General features: G+C 44.8%; 1 protein-coding gene across 1 annotated transcript in view; it reads right to left on the bottom strand.

Moving 5' to 3' along the window:
- Window positions 1-5,286, bottom strand: part of RELL1 (RELT like 1) — a 69,529-nt gene extending 64,243 nt beyond the window's left edge. The window contains exon 1 of the mRNA XM_047798578.1: window positions 5,090-5,286. Within this exon, the coding sequence (XP_047654534.1) occupies window positions 5,090-5,177 (88 nt within the window). The 5' untranslated portion in view covers window positions 5,178-5,286. The remainder of the gene's footprint in view (window positions 1-5,089) is intronic.
- Between the last annotated feature and the right edge of the window lie 12,083 nt (window positions 5,287-17,369).

Raw genomic sequence — 17,369 nt, forward strand, 5'->3', positions numbered from 1 at the left:
AAATCAAGCTCATTACTATTACCGCAACCAAAACTCAGCAATATTCAAACTGTGTGAGATAAATATACGCCATAGAATCCCACACGGGTTCAGGTTAGGTTTTACCTACCAACAGGGCATGCTGAAAGCCTCAAAAAAAACCTTTCGGTTTTTGGAGGTTTTCAGATTTCAGAATTGTCCGTAAAGGATTACAGACCTGTGCAAACAGCTTATATACTGGAAGAAAATAGTCAACCTAGGCATAACCCAAAACACACAAATTAAATCAAGGTACCAACTTCTGACTTGTAAGTGAGGAAATGCGTTTTTCAGAGAAAAAGTCAACGGTGTGAAAAGTGAGTCCTTTGACAACTGTTATGAGAATGCAAACTGGAACAATCTTCAAGTCATTATCAACGGCCTCAAAACATGAATACCCTTGATCCCAAAACTGCTTCTTGAGGAACCCATTTTCTGTGGAAGCCATCTATATCTAGGCAAGATTTTATGCATAGATGTGTACTGAAACAATGAGTTTTAAAATTCATTTTAAAATAATTAGCATAAAATGGAGACAGAGATAAAATACAGAGAATCCATACAATGGAATATTATGCAATCTTTTTTGGGGGGGTAGGAAAATGGAGAAAGCTTTAAGTATAATATCAGGTCCAAAATGCAGGACACAAAAGGGAATTTACTTTATGATCCTTTCCAAGGGATCCATTGGGGAACTTTCCAGAAATACCAAAAGCATGGTATTTCAGTTGAGGGGAAATGCGAAAAAAAGGCTTCGCTACTTAACTCCCAGTCAGTGGCAGCCAACTCATGAATCTGAGGTGTCGCTCTGGAATTTTACATATTTACAATGAACCTATGATTGCCAAGCCAGCACCACCTCCAGAATGAAAACATGTGTGGTTTACATTTATTAGACAGTTTGGTTGACATTATAAGTCTAGTCTAATGGGCACTTTGGGTAAGAACTAGAGGGGAAAAAGATACACAGGAAAGATATATATTATATATATGTATATACTTATACCACTTTGCCATACACATACCATATATATGTGTACACACACACACACACATATACCCAACATTGCTGTTTGCCAAGACCTTTCAGAAACAGCAGCTCATTTGATCCTCACTGGGATAGCAACCAGTAAGGCAGATAGGAGACAGGAGTTGACACATACCCAATTTACAGGCAGGAAACAGAGGCAGAGAGAGCCACACTCTCAAAAGTGGCAGGCACACTTCAAGTCCACGGTGCTGACTTCAAGCTAGCTTGGTGCTCTTTCCACTCTATCATGGCATTACCCTACTAATGATTCTTTATAAATATCTTAGAATAAAAAGAAATTATGGAGCTCCCATTGTGGCTCAGCGGAAACGAATCTGACTAGCATCCATGAGGACGCAGGTTCGATCCCTGGCCTTTCTCAGTGGGTTAAGGATCCAGCGTTGCCGTGAGCTGTGGTGTAGGCTGCAGATGCGGGCTGGATCTTGTGTTGCAGTGGCTGTGGCTCTTATTCAACTCCTAGCCTGGGCACCTCCATATACCATGGGTTCAGCCCTAAAAAGACAAAAAAAAAAAAAAGAGAGAGAGAGAGAGAGAGAAAGAAAAGAAATGAAATTCCTCAGTCTAAAGAAAAATAAAATGATTAAGTAATAACAATAATAGGCCTCAGAATCTAACAGATGTGAGAGAAGGTCAAAATCCAACTTACATACTTAAGTGACTTTCTCAAGCTAACTTCTCAGGACTCAATTTCCTCATCTATGCATGGAGGAATAAAATTATACAGCTGACAGGATGTTGTAAGCATTAAATGATCTGAGTACTTAGAGCAGAGCCTGCCACAAAACAGGCATAATAAACCTTCCTCCAAAAAGAGTTAAGTGCTACAGTGTATTAACTGAAAATTCCAGTTGTCCTGTTAGCCATACCAGCCTCACTACCCTCCCAACTCCCAGCAGGTCACCAAATCTTCACAGTTACCCAGGTAACTGCCGCAAATTCTTAGAAACCTCTCAACATAGTCATTTTAACCAATGACAATTTCAATCACCTTTTGTCGGTTCTAAATAACTCCTCTAGGAGTTCCCGTCATGGCACAGTGGTCAACGTATCCCACTAGGAACCATGAGGTTGTGGGTTCAATCCCTGGCCTTGTTCAGCGGGTTAAGGATCTGGTGTTGCCGTGAGCTGTGGTGTAGGTTGCAGACTCGGCTCAGATTCCTCATTGCTGTGGCTGTGGCGTAGGCCAGGGGCTATAGCTCTGATTAGACCCCTACCTAGCCTGGGAACCTCCATATGCTGCGGGTGCAAGACAAAGAAAAATAATAATAATAACTCCTCTTTTTGTCCCAGTGTATTAAACTTCAACATCAGAGACACACAACCCTTTAAAAAGTAACAACAAAAGTTTTTTCTTTCTATCATCTGGGGCTTTGATCTCTCGCATTCAAATTCAACTACTGAAACTCCCAAATAGTTTGCTTATGGGGGGTGGGGGGAAGATGGGGAATGACAGGCACATCTCGAATCCCCCAATTTCTCATTTCCTCTTTAAATGAGATTTGGGCATGGAAGGCCAAGCTCCAAGAGCTGGTTCCTCAATAAGTCTGTCCGCTGATCATGTACAAGGCAGAGAGAGAACTAGGCAGCTACTGGGCCAGAGGAGAACCCAGAATTTAATAAAGCTTATCGTTAGCATCTAAATGAGGCTGGATGGAAGCCCACTGAGCCCGAGAAGGCAACTCGCATTTCACTAGCCCCTGGTCCCTTTTCACGCTCCTTACTCAAACGTGCATTGTCTGTAGAGAAACTAAGCCCTAAGTAACCAGAGAACTTAAAAACATAAGTAAGCCAAGAGGTGGAAAATCATCCCTCTGGTGGTATATAGTTTCAAAGGCTGCTACTAAGACAGAAGCTTAATTAGATTCTTCCACCAGAAGGAAGTGAGCAGGTAGAGATACTCCCACTGCCCACGGTGAGGTTGACTGTCCTTCTCTACTTCCCAACTTCTGATAACCCCATGCTTCCTTACAACCTCATGATGTCCTAAACTCCCAGTCTTAGGCTCTCAACAAGCCCAAGACGGCTGATGCTGATTTCCGTTCTGTTTTCTCTCTGGGGAGCAGTGAGGTAGAGTGAAAAGAGAATGAACTTTGGAATCAAGCAGCTGGGTTATTAAAAATAGAGATAAATGTGTACACACACACACACACATCCCTCCTAGTTGTTTTGCTTCTCGGATTGAATGCTGACTGATACACTAGCAATGTGAGGTGGGGCCAGTTGTTTAACCTCTCTGGGCCTCAGGTGCCTCACTGGAAATAAGAACTTCATCAAATTATGAGAGATAAGTGTAAAATGGATATAAAGTGCCCGAAACAAAGCTTGACAGGTAGCAGACACTCAACATTACTCCCCCTGCCGTCCCTAAAACATTCCTTACAGTCTTAGATTTCACGGGGACCAGTTGTCAGGGCATCTCTTCTTCATGAAACAGGTCTCAAGTCACACTGGCACATCTGTACTTTGAACCTTTTCCTTTTTTTTTTTGATATCTCTTTCTTCTAAAGTGTAATACTGTATATTAAGAGCTTCCTTTTAGCATCACATTCCAGTCCTGAAAGTAGGGTGTTGCTCAAAGATCCACTAAAACACAAAAGTACTCTACATGGGGAATTCTCCTGCAATGACTGAGTGCATGGGTGATGTGCTGAATTTAACCATTTCCCTCCCAGATTAAACGCTTCTGGAGCAACTAACTCTGTCCCTCTAAGTACTGTCTACAACCTTGGGTCCAATTTGAACCTGATTACACAACTACCTGTCTCAGTAATGAAATGTCAGGTGAAAACCAAAATCTCCTATCCAATAATACATGTCACTAGTGGCCATTTCCTCAGGGTGGATGCTGAAGGAAATACAGATCTGCTAATAAAGACTCAGGAGACATATGAGCCAGCCCATTCCTTTCCTGACATGTTCTAGTTTCTATGAAAAAGTGAAGGCCAAAGTGATAAGCCAGTTTAAAAGCTGTAAGCAAATGGATTTTCTCAAGAGCGAAAGCAGTATATGTGTTTTTATGATGGAGGTAGTTATTGGAAGGCTTCCAGTTACTAGCTTATTATTTGGACCTAAAGAGGAGCTGCTCAAGCTTGGAAGAGCTTGCTGACGTATGATTCCAGGGTGTAGTAACCCCAATTGGCCAAGAAGCTGTGCGTTTACTATTTTTTTTTTTAACCTCTGCTATAGGCTGCAATTAAGAGGGGGACCAGTGGTAAGGAATCCCCGGTGTCTACAGGTATAAAAACAAGAATGCAAGAAAGGACTCCGGTAAAAGTACACCTTCTCGGAGATTTTAGTGAAAAACTCCTGCTCCCACTTCATCACTGGGCAGAGCATTTTATCATCTCTGCTGGTGGCTTCCTGCTCTGACCACAGAAGGTTCCTTTTGTGGTGACAGGAATCGACTCAAAGGGAAAAAATAAAGGTAAGTTTACAAACACGCCTTCCCACTTTCCAAGCCTGATTTATTCAGGATGTGTGGTCAGAACTCAGAAATCCCCAACCTGTTACAAGAATCTATCAATCACTAAAATAAATGAAAACTTTGAAAGGAAAACAATTGGAACTCCTCAACTTTCAAAATTAAAAAAAAAAAAAAATGAAGAGGTGAGGAAGGCGGCGACAGAGCACCGGGTCCTCTGTGTCACGATCTTCCGCTCGCAGGGCCTTAGAGGACAAGGGCAGGAAAGGGGTCCTCAGGGCTCCGAGGCGCAGGGCTCTGGAAAAAGGCAAGGGCGGTTCGGGTCCCTATACGCCAGACAGCTCGGAAGTGGGGGCGGGGGGTTACAGGTCCTTGGAGGACTCAGCGATAAGAGGGAAGGCGGGAGCCGGGCAGGCGGGAAGGGAGGGATGGGAGCCATCCCCACGCGCCGCACCCGGCCCGGGCCACTGTCCCCAGCCAGGGGTTCAGCACCGGGATCCCGAGGCTGTGCCAGGACAAGACCAGCTCTGGGCACAGCGGGACTACCGTCCCGATCCCCGGCCTCCTCCAGTGCGCCCGGGCCGCGACAAGGCACTCACCCGGGGCTACGAGTGGCGAACTCACGGCGCCTCCCACGAAGACAGCAGCGGCGAGAACGGCGGACCCCGGGAGTCCCCGCAGAGCCATCCCCGCGTCTCTTCGCCCTCCTCCCCCGGGGTGCCGCGTCCCGGGCTCCAATAGGGTGTGCAGCTCTCGAGTCCGCCGTCGGACAGACTGGCAGGGCCCAGCCCCCGCGCGCTGCACACCCCGCCCCAATGGACCCTCCCCTCAGGCCCCACCCACCTCGGCCCGGCCGGGCCTCTCCCTGTCAAGCCCAGGGATCCGCCTGCAAGGGTGGGAGGTACAACTAGTCACCCCGCCCCCGGATCCGCCCACCTCAGCCTGGCTCGGCCTCTCCTTCGCGCCGGCTTCCGCGACCAGTCTCTCCTCAGCTCCCGCCGCCGGGATAGGCCGTGGCTCCGCCCCTCGCCCCGCCCATCGGGCCAAGACCCGCCAAACTCGGTCCGGCCCCTCCCAGCCACTCGGGCTCCGTCAGGAACATGTCAGGAAGCTCTGGATGGGCAAACAAGGCCAGCTTTGGAATGAGCACAATCTCTTTTCTCTGTTGGCATCTCTATTCAGGTGGCATTCTCCTCCGTGACTTGTCCGGGGAGGGGCGCTGTGCAATATGTCGTTTCAATGTTTGAAAATGAGAAAAGCCAAATCACGTAAATTTCTTATCTTCTCTTCCATTTAAGCTGCTCCTATTGGGGAAAAAAACTCTACATACCTCCGGCGGAAGGGGAAATGCCTTTTTAAAAAAACCGTGTGCCTACATTGCACCTTGCAAATACTCCCACTAAGTAACTCAAGTGCCTGGTCACTTACCTGTATCGTCTCGTCAGCTTTGTGAGGTGAGTAGTGGCCTTATTCCACAAGCTAGGGAGTAAACCCACGGGGGCCGGGCCCCCGCGATAAATTAGAATTACCTTGTCTTCACTGTGTTTTCTCACTGCTGCGCCCTCCCCGCCTAGCTCCATGACAGCACTCACTCAATAAGGTCGGAAGTGGGTTTTAAAGTTGAATCATCATCACAAGCAGCGATTGGACGCAGAGTCTTGCTCTGAGTAGTTCCCTCTTTATTGCCCTTTAGAGACTCTAAACAAGGTAGTCAGAATTTAAACAAATACTCAAGAATACCAGCAAGGGGAGAGGGTGGGCACCGGGAGCTCTAGGCTCTTCCTTGGCCTGTTAGCCTCGGGTTTTCCAAGGAAAATCTCCTTGCTGGGTTCTCTGCACAGTCTATTAGGCTCAAACATTTGCACTGATTTGGGAATTCCCAGTGACAGAAGCTCAGGCTACGGCAGATGGCTGGGGCTGAAGACTGGGGCTGAAGGATGCAGCTTCTGCCCTTATAAGCCAAAGGCACGCACTGTGTGTCCTGTGCACAGATGTCCACACATCCTGCAGTCTGGCAGGTGAAGCAGTTTTATACCAGCATAAAAACAGAATGGCTGCAGGAGAAAGAGGTCCAAGTGCATTTCTAACAAAAAAAAAAAAAAGAGAGAGAGAAAGAAAAAGAGAGAGAGAAGGCAGGTGGAAGGAAGGAAGGAAAAAGGGAAGAGTCCTTGCCCTAGAAATTAAACTATAAATTATAAGTTGTAGCCAGAACCAGGTACATAATTTGCAGAGACTGTGTAAAATGAAATTGCAAGGGGTTTTGTTCAAAAATTATGAATTTCAGGGTGGCCAATAGCCTGGTGTGGAGCCTATCTAAGCACAGGGCCCGCGGAACTGGTCACACACCCATAAAGCCAGCTTTGGTTTGGGAACTTGGAATGTAGCCAAAAGCTTGGACCACAAGATCTATTCAAAAAGTCAAGTATTGGAGTTCCCATTGTGGCTCAGTGGTAATGAACCCGACGAGTATCCATGGGGGCACAAGTTCAATCCCTGGCCTTGCTCAGTGGGTTAAGGATCTGGTGTTGCCATGAGCTGTGGCATAGGTTGCAGACGTAGCTTGGACCCAGCATTGCTCTGACTGTGGCGTAGGCCTAGCCTGGGAATTTCCATAGGTCTCAAGTGCGGCCCTAAAAAGACAAAAAAGTCAGTACCATTTTTAAAATGAATGTTTCACTGTTTTCTTACAGATCGAACTTACTATTAAAAAGATAGGACCATTTTTAACAACATATTTGAATTGGATGTCTGCTTACAGCTCTCCAGGAATAAAGGTACAATGCAGTAGTTAAAGTTGGAGAAAACCGGGAGTTCCTGTCGTGGCGCAGTGGTTAACGAATCCGACTAGGAACCATGAGGTTTCGGGTTCGGTCCCTGCCCTTGCTCAGTGGTTGGAACCATGAGGTTGTGGGTTCGCTCCCTGCCCTTGACGATCTGGTGTTGCCGTGACCTGTGGTGTAGGTTGCAGACGCGGCTCGGATACCCCGTTGCTGTGGCTCTGGCGTGGGCCAGTGGCTACAGCTAGGATTAGACCCCTAGCCTGGGAACCTCCATATGCTGTGGGAGCGGCCCAAAGAAATAGCAATAAGACAAAAAAAAAAAAAAGACAAAAAAAAGTTGGAGAAAACCTTAGTGATCATCTACCAAGCCACTTACTTTACAGATGAGAGATAGTTAAGTCACTTGCCTGATATCTCGTTGTTAGTAGGAGCCAGGGTTGGAACCCAAGGCTTTAAAAATTCCCTTCTCCAGCTTTTCCATAACACTTAGCTGCTTGACATGCTCTCTGTAGATATTTCACTGTCACAGAACCTCATATATATTCACTTTGGGTTAAGGATCCGGTGTTGCCGTGAGCTGTGGTTGTAGGTCACAGACGCGGTTCGGATCCCGTATTGCTGTGGCTGTGGCGTAGGCTGGCGGCTACAGCTCTGATTCGACTCCTAGCCTGGGAACTTCCATATGCCGTGGGAGTGGCCCTAGAAATGGCAAAAAGACAAAAAAAAAAAAAAAAAGCTCCCCCATGCATATCTAAAAGCCACTGCTTATTGTTTTACTTTAAATGTGAAGACTTCAATGTAATCAAGATTCTCATTCAAATTAAGAAGGGAATGTCATATTTCTTCTGAGGATATAAACATTTGACAACACAAGACTAAAGGATCTCATTTTTTTTTCCCAGAAATAAAATTACAGTATCGTAGGTATAAAGAGTTATAACATTAGCTCTCCTTTACAATAATCTCTTGGATTTAGCCTGATTCATGGGCAAGCACTTTTCCTGAGTTCCTTCATCAAATCCTCACAATTTTATATTTTGGGAAGAGTTGTTACTGATCCTCACTTCAAAGCTGAGGAGACTAGGATTTGAGAGCTCAAGGCATTCACCCAAGTCGCACAGCTGCTCTGGGTACTGCCATGACTTAAATCCAGGATCAGCTTGTACCAGGCCTGCACTTGAACTTCTGTTTATACTGCTCTGCCTCTGAAATGCAGAATACTATCCGGTTAGCTCTCCTTTTCCAATATAAAGTCTTCTGTCATTTTTTTCCTTAATCTGGCCTCTTTGAACTCTGTGTCAACAATTGCTTACATACATTTTTTTTCAAGGGAAATTATTTATTTATTGGAATGTGTTACAAAGAGTTTCTAGGAATCAAATTTACGGACATACAATTTTCTATCCTGACTTGTTTTTCTTGAGTTTAGTTTTCTCGTTTCTCTATAAGAATTCAGTTAATCATTCCCCTTCGCAGAAACCTTTCCTGTTTTCCTGCTAAAATGGTAACTTTAATCATCGGCATTTAAATGCATAAGACCCAGTTGGCTGGTATTTACTCTAATTAATGTTAGAAATACTTCTGACGGAGGTCTCTGTAGAATACTTTTTTTCTGTGATTTAGTTGTAGTCATCTTGCCTTCTGAGAGGTTATACCCATGAGAGAAACCTACAGTTCTTTCAAAAATATTTTTTGCAGGTGTATCCAATGATATTTTATAAAATCTAAGGCTGTTTTGATCAGACAGGTTATGTACTGTGTTCCTAGTAGTGGGCTGAGGGTAGGAGGTTGGAGGGGAGAGTCACTGCACATGTAATAATAGGTCCTAACTTAGCTTATAAAAGCTTTTTAAGTGTACCTGGGAGAAAGGAAACAACTGCATTAAGAAGTGGAAATGGCCAAAGGTCTAGGGATCAGGATAAAGCCATGCCCATGACTCACTCTGATTTTAACAGCTTCTCTTCACTCAGTCTTCTTACCCAGACAATTCAGGCAGTGAAAGGATGATTTCTAAAAGTTCTCATCCAGCCCTATTATTTGACACTATAATGAGTGACCCAATGATAGGGTGCTCGGTGCCAAAGTCAAGCGGACTATAGGGTTTCTCAACATTATTGACATTTGTGGGCTGGATAATTCTTTGTTGGAGGAATGTTTGTGCATTGAAGGATGTCTAGCAGCCTCTTTGGCCTCTACCTATGAAATGCCAGTAGCACTCTTCCCCTCCCCTGGTTGAGACAACCAAAAATATCTTCAAATATTACCAAATGTCCCCTGGGGGCAAAGTCAACCCTGGTTGAGAACCACTAGGCTATAGGGATTTCAAAACCAAAAAGATTATAACTGGAGGCTTCATGCAGAATGTGCAACGGGCTAAGTTGAAGGAAGTAGAGGGATTAGCAGCGAGTGGAGGAAGGCTGTGAGCACATGGACACTGAGAGAATTCACTTGGGGCAGGCTGCACAGTGATGAGTGTGCATGAGAGGAAGAGGGACAGGAGAATAGGTCAGCAAGTTTTAAATAAAATCTTGTGGAGTTCCCATTGAGGCAGAGTGGGTTAAGAACCCAACAGCAGCTCAGGTGATTTTGGAGGTACAGGCTCTGTCCCTGGCCAGGTGCAGAGGGTTAAAAGAGCCGCTGTAAATTTCTTCATGAGGCTCTTTCTTTCCTTGCACATAGATGAAATTTAGAGCCAGCTCCAAGATTTTCCTGCTACCTCGAAGGTAATGAGAGCTATTAAAAGTCCAGTCCCCTGGGATGACAAAAACCTCCTCCCTCTCTGCTGCCCGCCCATGCGGCTGCAGACAGGACGCTTGCCCTGGGAGGGCAGTGTTGCGGGTACAGCGATCCACACGCATGCCCAGTTGTCCCCCAGCGGCAGAGGATTGGTCCTGAGGGTTCTCAGCCAAGAAGCTGTCCGGAACCCGGCCTCAGCAAGAGAGAGCTGCCTCCTCCCCAGAGGCAGCCCTTCTCCAAAGACAGGCTGGTGGAGCAGCAGAGTGGAGAGCACCCACTTCCAAGGAGGATGACTTCAGCAGGGCCGCCCAGATCTGGAAGTCCCCAACGGAAAGGCGGCGGCCTCCATAACAAACAACTGCATCCCAGTTCCATGTCTTGTCTTCCTCGGGCCTCATCCCACTCATCTCGGCCCCCCGCAGAGTCAGTGTTGGGGGGCGGGGGCGCTCCCTGCCCGGGGCGGGAGGGGCGGGCCCTTCTGGAAGCACGTCTCCATCTCAGTGTCTGCATCCTAGAAAACCCAACTTTTCCTCATCTTCCCTGTCGGGTGTCCTTTTGCTCAGCGTCCCCACTTTTTTTTTTTTTTTTTTAATTTTAAGCCTTCACGGCTTTGGGCTGTGAATGAGAGAAGGAGGAGAAAGGGCAAGAAAATGTCCCTTTAGTACTTGCATCAGAGCTGACTGGTAATGAAGGGGTTAAAAGCAGACTTTTCCTCTCAAAGGAATTCTCACCGGTTCTCTCTGCAGCCACCACACCCCCTCCCACCCCTGGGAGTCTAGCTTCCTCCATTTTCATCAAAGATGGAAGATGTCTACTCTGTCTGTCTCTTCACCTCCTCCTTGGGCTCTAGGCATCTGGTGGGACCTCTTGCTTCTGTTCCCTGAGGGCTGCTTGCCCCTCCAGACCACCTTGGTAGTCAGGACCCTAGCCCCCCCTCACAAGCCTGCACCACAAGAATACAGTCTCTGCTTCCCCAAAACTGTGAGGAGCATCGTCACCCCTTTCCCCAGTGAAGCCAGTGCTGCTTTGCTTCATTGTCAAAGCAGTTGACCAGGGCATTCCTCACCATTTAGACTTTTTAGGTGGAGGGCGGGCAGCAGGAAGGGGACACATGCTAAGCTGAGTGATGGTGCCAAAGGGTCCCCTTGCCCTGAAGTAAAGGACAAAGCACAGCCTTCCCTCTCCTCCTTGGTGGTGGTGGTCGGGGGATGGGGTGTGATTAATGCCCAAGCACAGAAGCAACTCTTTGTAAAACTCCTCTCTTCAGCTATTGCCAGCATTCTTATACCTCCATTATGAGTGAGGAGCTCAGAGTCCCCGTTACTGGTTTTCGACGACCTCATTGGTAAATCAGCCACCGACCCCTCACTTTAGAAGGGGTATCTACTCTAGCTTGATGACTAGGCTGATCGGCCCCTGCTGTAATCTATCTTCCTTCCTTCCTTTCTTTCTCTTTTTTTCCTCTCTTTATCTCACTCCGCGGTGTGTTGACCTCTATTTCCTTGATCTCTCATGACTCCTTTACTTAAAGTCATGCTCCAACCAAGTGGGTCTCCTCTCATGTTCAACCAAGGCCCCATGAATATTTCTACCTGCTCCTTCCTCAACATCTGTCACCCTTCCGTGTCCCGTGTGCTCTTCACTTTTAGGGATCATTTCATGTCCTGATTCTTCTATAAACTCTATTCTTGACCATACCTGTTATCAGTTGCCCCTATATCCCAAATTGAGTAACTTGCATGTCTTGTTGTATTTTACTACTCGCTGATCTATGGAATGCCCCATCCTGCCAACTAGACTGAAAGATTGCTGAGGATACCAGCCATGTTTTATGTAACAAGAGCATAGAGAAGTGGAATTTTTAGAAGGATATCAGGGAGTTCCCATTGTGGCACAGCAGAAATGAATCCGACTAGTATCCATGAGGATGCAGGTTCAATCCCTGGCCTCATTCAGTGGGTTAAGGATACAGCATCGCCATGAGCTGTGGTGTAGCTCACAGACATGCCTCGGATTCCGCTTTGCTATGGCTGTGGTTTAGGCCGGCAGCTGTAGCTCTGATTCTACCCCTAGCCTGGGAACTTCCATATGCCCCAGATGCAGCCCTAAAAAGCAAAAATAAAAATAAAAAATAGATGTTAAGGGAATAAGCCTTTTTGAAATAGATATTCCCTGTTAGTGTGGAAGGGGTAACTTGGGTATGCCCCAGTGACCCAGGGTAAGGGTACGACTAGACTTCTGTGGCCTGAACCAAGCTGCCCTCCAACCCCTGTGGGTTGCTGGGCTAATAACTACAGAGGTGATATGCAGATTCAGAGGGGAGCCTCTTTGGGAGAAAGGGATCTCTACATTTCTCAAACTTTAGGTTGAATATATAAGACACCTGAGGATCTTGTCAAAAGGCAGAGTCTGATTTAGTAGGACCAGGATGAAGCCTGGGCTTTTGCAGTTCTAACAATCTCAAAGATTGACATGAGCCATGAGCCACACTTTGAGTAACAAACTTCTGCGCTTCAAGCTACACTTTTGAGGTTCTGTCCATTTTTTGGATTAGGACAATCCCCACTGACAGCCTTGGCAAATATCTAATATACCTATTGTTACCTATTGCTCTGTACCAAAGTTGTCATAAAGCTAGTGCCTTAAAACAGCACACACTTATTATCTCATAGTTTCTGTGGGTCTGGAATCCAGGTATGACTTAATTGGATCCTCTGCTTCAGGGTCTCTCATGAGACTGCAAGCAAAGAGTTGACGAAGGATGATGGGGTCTTATCTGTAGGCTCAAGTGGGGAAAGATTCTCTTTCAAGCTCATTTGGTTGTTGGTTGGATTCAGTTCTTTGTGGCATGTTGGCCAGAGGCCTCCCTCAGTTCCTTGCTGTGTGGGCCTCCTCAACATGGCCACTTGCTTTAGCAAAGCATGAAAAGTAAGAAGGCAACAGAGAGGGTCTGTATCAAGATGAAAGTTATAATATTATGGAACATAATCATGGACATGACATCCCACCGCCATTGTCATCCTATTGGTTAGAAGTAAGTCACAGGTCCCATCCACACTCAAGGGGAAGGAATAACACAAGGGCATGAATACTAGGAAACAGAAATCATTGCAACTTATCTCCCTACCACAGGAAAAAAGACTAGGAAAGCCTTCAGAGAGATGATGACCCCAAGGGAAGGGATTCTTGGCTAATGTTAAAGGCAGAATAATGGCCTCCCAAAGAGGAATTAAAGTTGCAGATGAAATTGTTTGCTAATCAGCTGGCTTTAAAATATGGAGAGTACCCTGGATTACCTGGGTGAGCTCAATGTAGTCAGAAGGGATTTAAACATGGAAAGGAGAGGCTGAACAATAAAGTCAGTGGGATATGTGACTATGGAAGAAAGACACAGAAAGATGCAATGTTGCTGGCTTTGAAGAGAGAAGAAGGAGCCAAAGAATGTGGGATGCCTCTACCAACTAGAAATGGCATGGAATCAGAGGCTCTCTTAGAGTCTCCAGAAAAAAAACAAAGCTCAGTAAGACCCATTTCCAACTGCTACCCTACAAAGCTGTAAGGTAATAAATATGTGTTGTGTAAGTTGTTAAATCTGTTATGACTTGTTATAGCAGCAATAGGAAACTAATACAGCTGAGTAGCTCAACCTTCATACGGTGGCTCTTGGAGTGTTAGTGGAGAGAGGCAAGACTGTAAGCCTCTTAATTCAGCCCCATGGTTTTTACTTTGGCAAGAATGTCTAAGTGTGTAAGCATGAATTAAGAGCCATATCTTTGAACAATACCAATGTGGTGCTTAGGATCTACACCAGCAAGAAATCACAGAGTCCTGGAAAAGCATCTACAACTTTCAGAGTCCACTCATCATCAGTATGGGTGCAGGGACCAAAGTAAAGGCATAGGGGTCCTGACCAAACTATCTCCCTGGTTCTCTCTTGCCCAGGGAATTAGAAGTAAGATGGTCCCTTACTTGTGTCATTCAATTTATTAGAAAAATGACATAAGGTTACAAATGCTGAAGCTGCTCTGATATTGAGCAGAGTGCCATGTACTCATTACACACTCAGTAAATGTGTCGACATAGTATCTTAGACTTTCTTTGTGCTGTGAATGAATTCAGCAATTCTGTGATAAGTCATGTGAGTTTAAGTGACAATGTAAGCCAAGATCATTATGCCGAGTTCCAGGGAAATAAAGAACAGATGAATGATGCTTTTTTTTCCTCTAATGAACCCCATCATAATTTCTGAGTTGAAAGCATAATGAAAAGATCAGTTCCAATATTTCTAACACTTGCATTTTGCTGATTAAAGATTCATGTTCAAAATTAACATTTGGAAACAGTGTAGTTTTTTTTATTCCCTCTCTTGGAGTTGAGGACTGTCAGAAGTGATAAGCAGTCTGGTCATAGGCATGAAGGAGCAAACCAGTAGATTGAAATATCACTTGGAGAAATCTATTCCTGGACCCTTCTTAAGCAGCTGGCAGCCAGATTGAGGGAGGAAGGGAATATAGGAATGTTGTTTTACATGCAAATTCAAAATATAGTCCCCAATACTTTGTGGGGGATTGGTTCCAGTCCCTTACCCCTAGCCAATGTTACTAAAACGCAAGGATGCTCAAGTCCCTTATATAAAATGGAGTAGTGTTTGCACATAATCTACACACATCCTCTCTTATACTTTAAATCATCTCTTGGTGACTTATAATACCTAATATAATGTAAATGCTATGTAAATAGTTGTCAGTGCAGCAAATTTAAATTTTGCTTCTTGGAACTTTCTGGAAATTTTTTCCAAAATTTTCCAACCAAGCTTAGTTGAATCCACAGATGTGGAACCCGTAGATGCAGAGGGTTGACTGTCCTCCGAAATGCAAACAAAAGGATTTAAATAAAAAATTTTTATTATTTAATCATCAAATGAATCAAAGGTGACTTGGCAAGCTCTCAGTTGACGGAAGGGTCCTTTGGTTTGCGAAACACTCCAAGGAGCTGAACACAGATGGGCCACAGCAAGGTGATTCTTAGGATCACGTCATACACTGAGGTTTTGGACAATAGTGCAAAATGGATGACCTCTGCTTTTAGTGCCTTCATATATTGTCTAATTCACTCTCTTCCAATTCTTCTACCTCCCTCAAGAGGTGTACCCCAGCCCAAAATTATGTTTTTCCTGTTCTCCAGCTCAAAAGCCAATGTACTGGTCTCAGCCAGATGGCATGTAAGTCACTGATTGACTCTCAGTCCTCCCAATAAGCATTTTTATTTTTCACTAGGAATTTAACCATTAAATTAGCCCTGCTAATATTGTCAACTGCTTTTTCACATTCGCTAGATAACTGCAAAATGTCCACGTATATGATATAGTCATTGAAAAGAAAAGGTTGGGCAAAATTATGTGAAGTTTAATATAATAGCTGACGCTAAAATACTTATACATATTTCATTTGTACTTATATAAATCATTATAGACCTGTATGCATATTACAAATATAGCTAAATGTACAGTGTGAGATTAGGATTCATCTACAGAATTGCGAAAATTTCAATGAGGCTGATTTCATCTATAAAATGATAGCTAAGAATTGTCTGAGCAAAGAGAAAGAGCTTGAAAAAGCCGATTGTATCAAAATTGCTTGTAACGAGTTGAGAGTACATTTTGAAATCATCAAAGTTAAGTAAAAATGATTTTTTTTTTGTCTTTTTGCCATTTCTTGGGCCGCTCCAGCGGCATACGGAGGTTCCCAGGCTAGGGATCTAATTGGAGCTGTACCTGCCGGCCTACGCCAGAGCCACAGCAACGCGGGATCCAAGCCGCATCTGCGATCTACACCACAGCTCACGGCAACGCCAGATCCTTAACCCACTGAGCAAGGGCAGGATCGAACCTGCAACCTCATGGTTCCTAGTCGGATTCGTTAACCACTGCACCACGACGGGAACTCCTAAAAATGATTTTTTAAATGACGTGGTGGTTTTTAGTTTAGAAAGGTGAGGTTTTGAGCCACCTTGCTTTTTTTATGCCGTGACATTTCTCCATGCTTGGTCCCGTTTCCTCCTTGTGGTCTGCAGATGGCCTGGTGTGTTGTAATTCACTCCATTGTCACCTTCCTCAGCACCACCAGCCCACACACTTCTCTAAATTGCATTTATTAGATTCCGGGTGGATAACAAGACTGAACACAGTCTGAAGCCAGATCCTAGACTTGGAGATGGCCATCAAAATGTTTCTAACGCCACTAAACTTCCACTTGACCATTGAAACAGAAAAGTATCCGCTAAGGATTTGCTTTTTGTCTGGATTCTATCCTTCTATCTGCCCCAAACCTCAAATATTTGTTCATTAAAAAATATTTTTTTCTCTAGCAACTAAATAGTTCATGCTCATTGAAAAAAAATTGGAAAAATCAAAAAACCGTATGAGCATAAGCTAGTTAGTAAGAAATCATGTTGAGTACATTTTGGTATCATATTGTAGTGGTGAGGGTCTTTTTTCAGTTATTATCATTAGAATTTTCTCATGTCATTAAATTGTCTCTAAAAACATGATTTTGGGAGTTCCCGTTGTGGCTCAGCAGTTAAAGAACATGACTAGGATCCATGAGGATGTGAGCTCGATCCCTGGTCTCGCTCAGTGGATTAAGGATCCAAGATTGACGTGAGCTGTGGTGTATGTCGAAGATGTGGCTTGGATCCCACATTGCTGTGGCTGTGGCGTAGACCGGCTGCTGTAGCTCCAATTTGATCCCTAGCCTGGGAAACTCCATGTACTGCAGGTGAGGCCCTAAAAAGCAAAACAGACAAACAAACACAAAAAGCCATGATTTTGGAGTTCCCTTATGGTGCAGTGGGTTAAATATCCAGTGTTGTCACTGCAGCGGCCAAGGGCCACTGTTGCGGCACAGGTTTGATCCCTGGCTGGGGAATATCCACGTGCCGGAAAGTGCAGCCAATAAAAATAAAAATCATAATTTTAGTGACTATAGGCCATTAACTTCTCTTACATTAATTTCTGTAATAATAGTATGAGAAGCAGTTTTGTTTGTTAACCATAAACTGCATATCTACCTTTTAAAAAATGCATTTCCAGAGGTGACTATAAAGATTCTTCTTCTTCTTTTTTTTTTTTTTTTTGCTTTTGGTGCTGGAGGTCCCCAGGCTAGGGGTCGAATCGGAGCTGCAGCTGCCAGCCACAGCCACAGCCACAGCAACACAGGATCTGAGCTATGCCTGCGAACTACACCACATCTCACAGCAATGCCAGATCCTTAACTTACTGAGTGAGGCCAAGGATTGAACCTGCATCCTCATGGTTACTAGTCAGATTCATTTCTGCTGTGCCACAGTGGAAACTCCATTCTGT

This window comes from Phacochoerus africanus, chromosome 10 (genome assembly GCF_016906955.1).
Source record: "Phacochoerus africanus isolate WHEZ1 chromosome 10, ROS_Pafr_v1, whole genome shotgun sequence".
Lineage (NCBI taxonomy): Eukaryota > Metazoa > Chordata > Mammalia > Artiodactyla > Suidae > Phacochoerus > Phacochoerus africanus.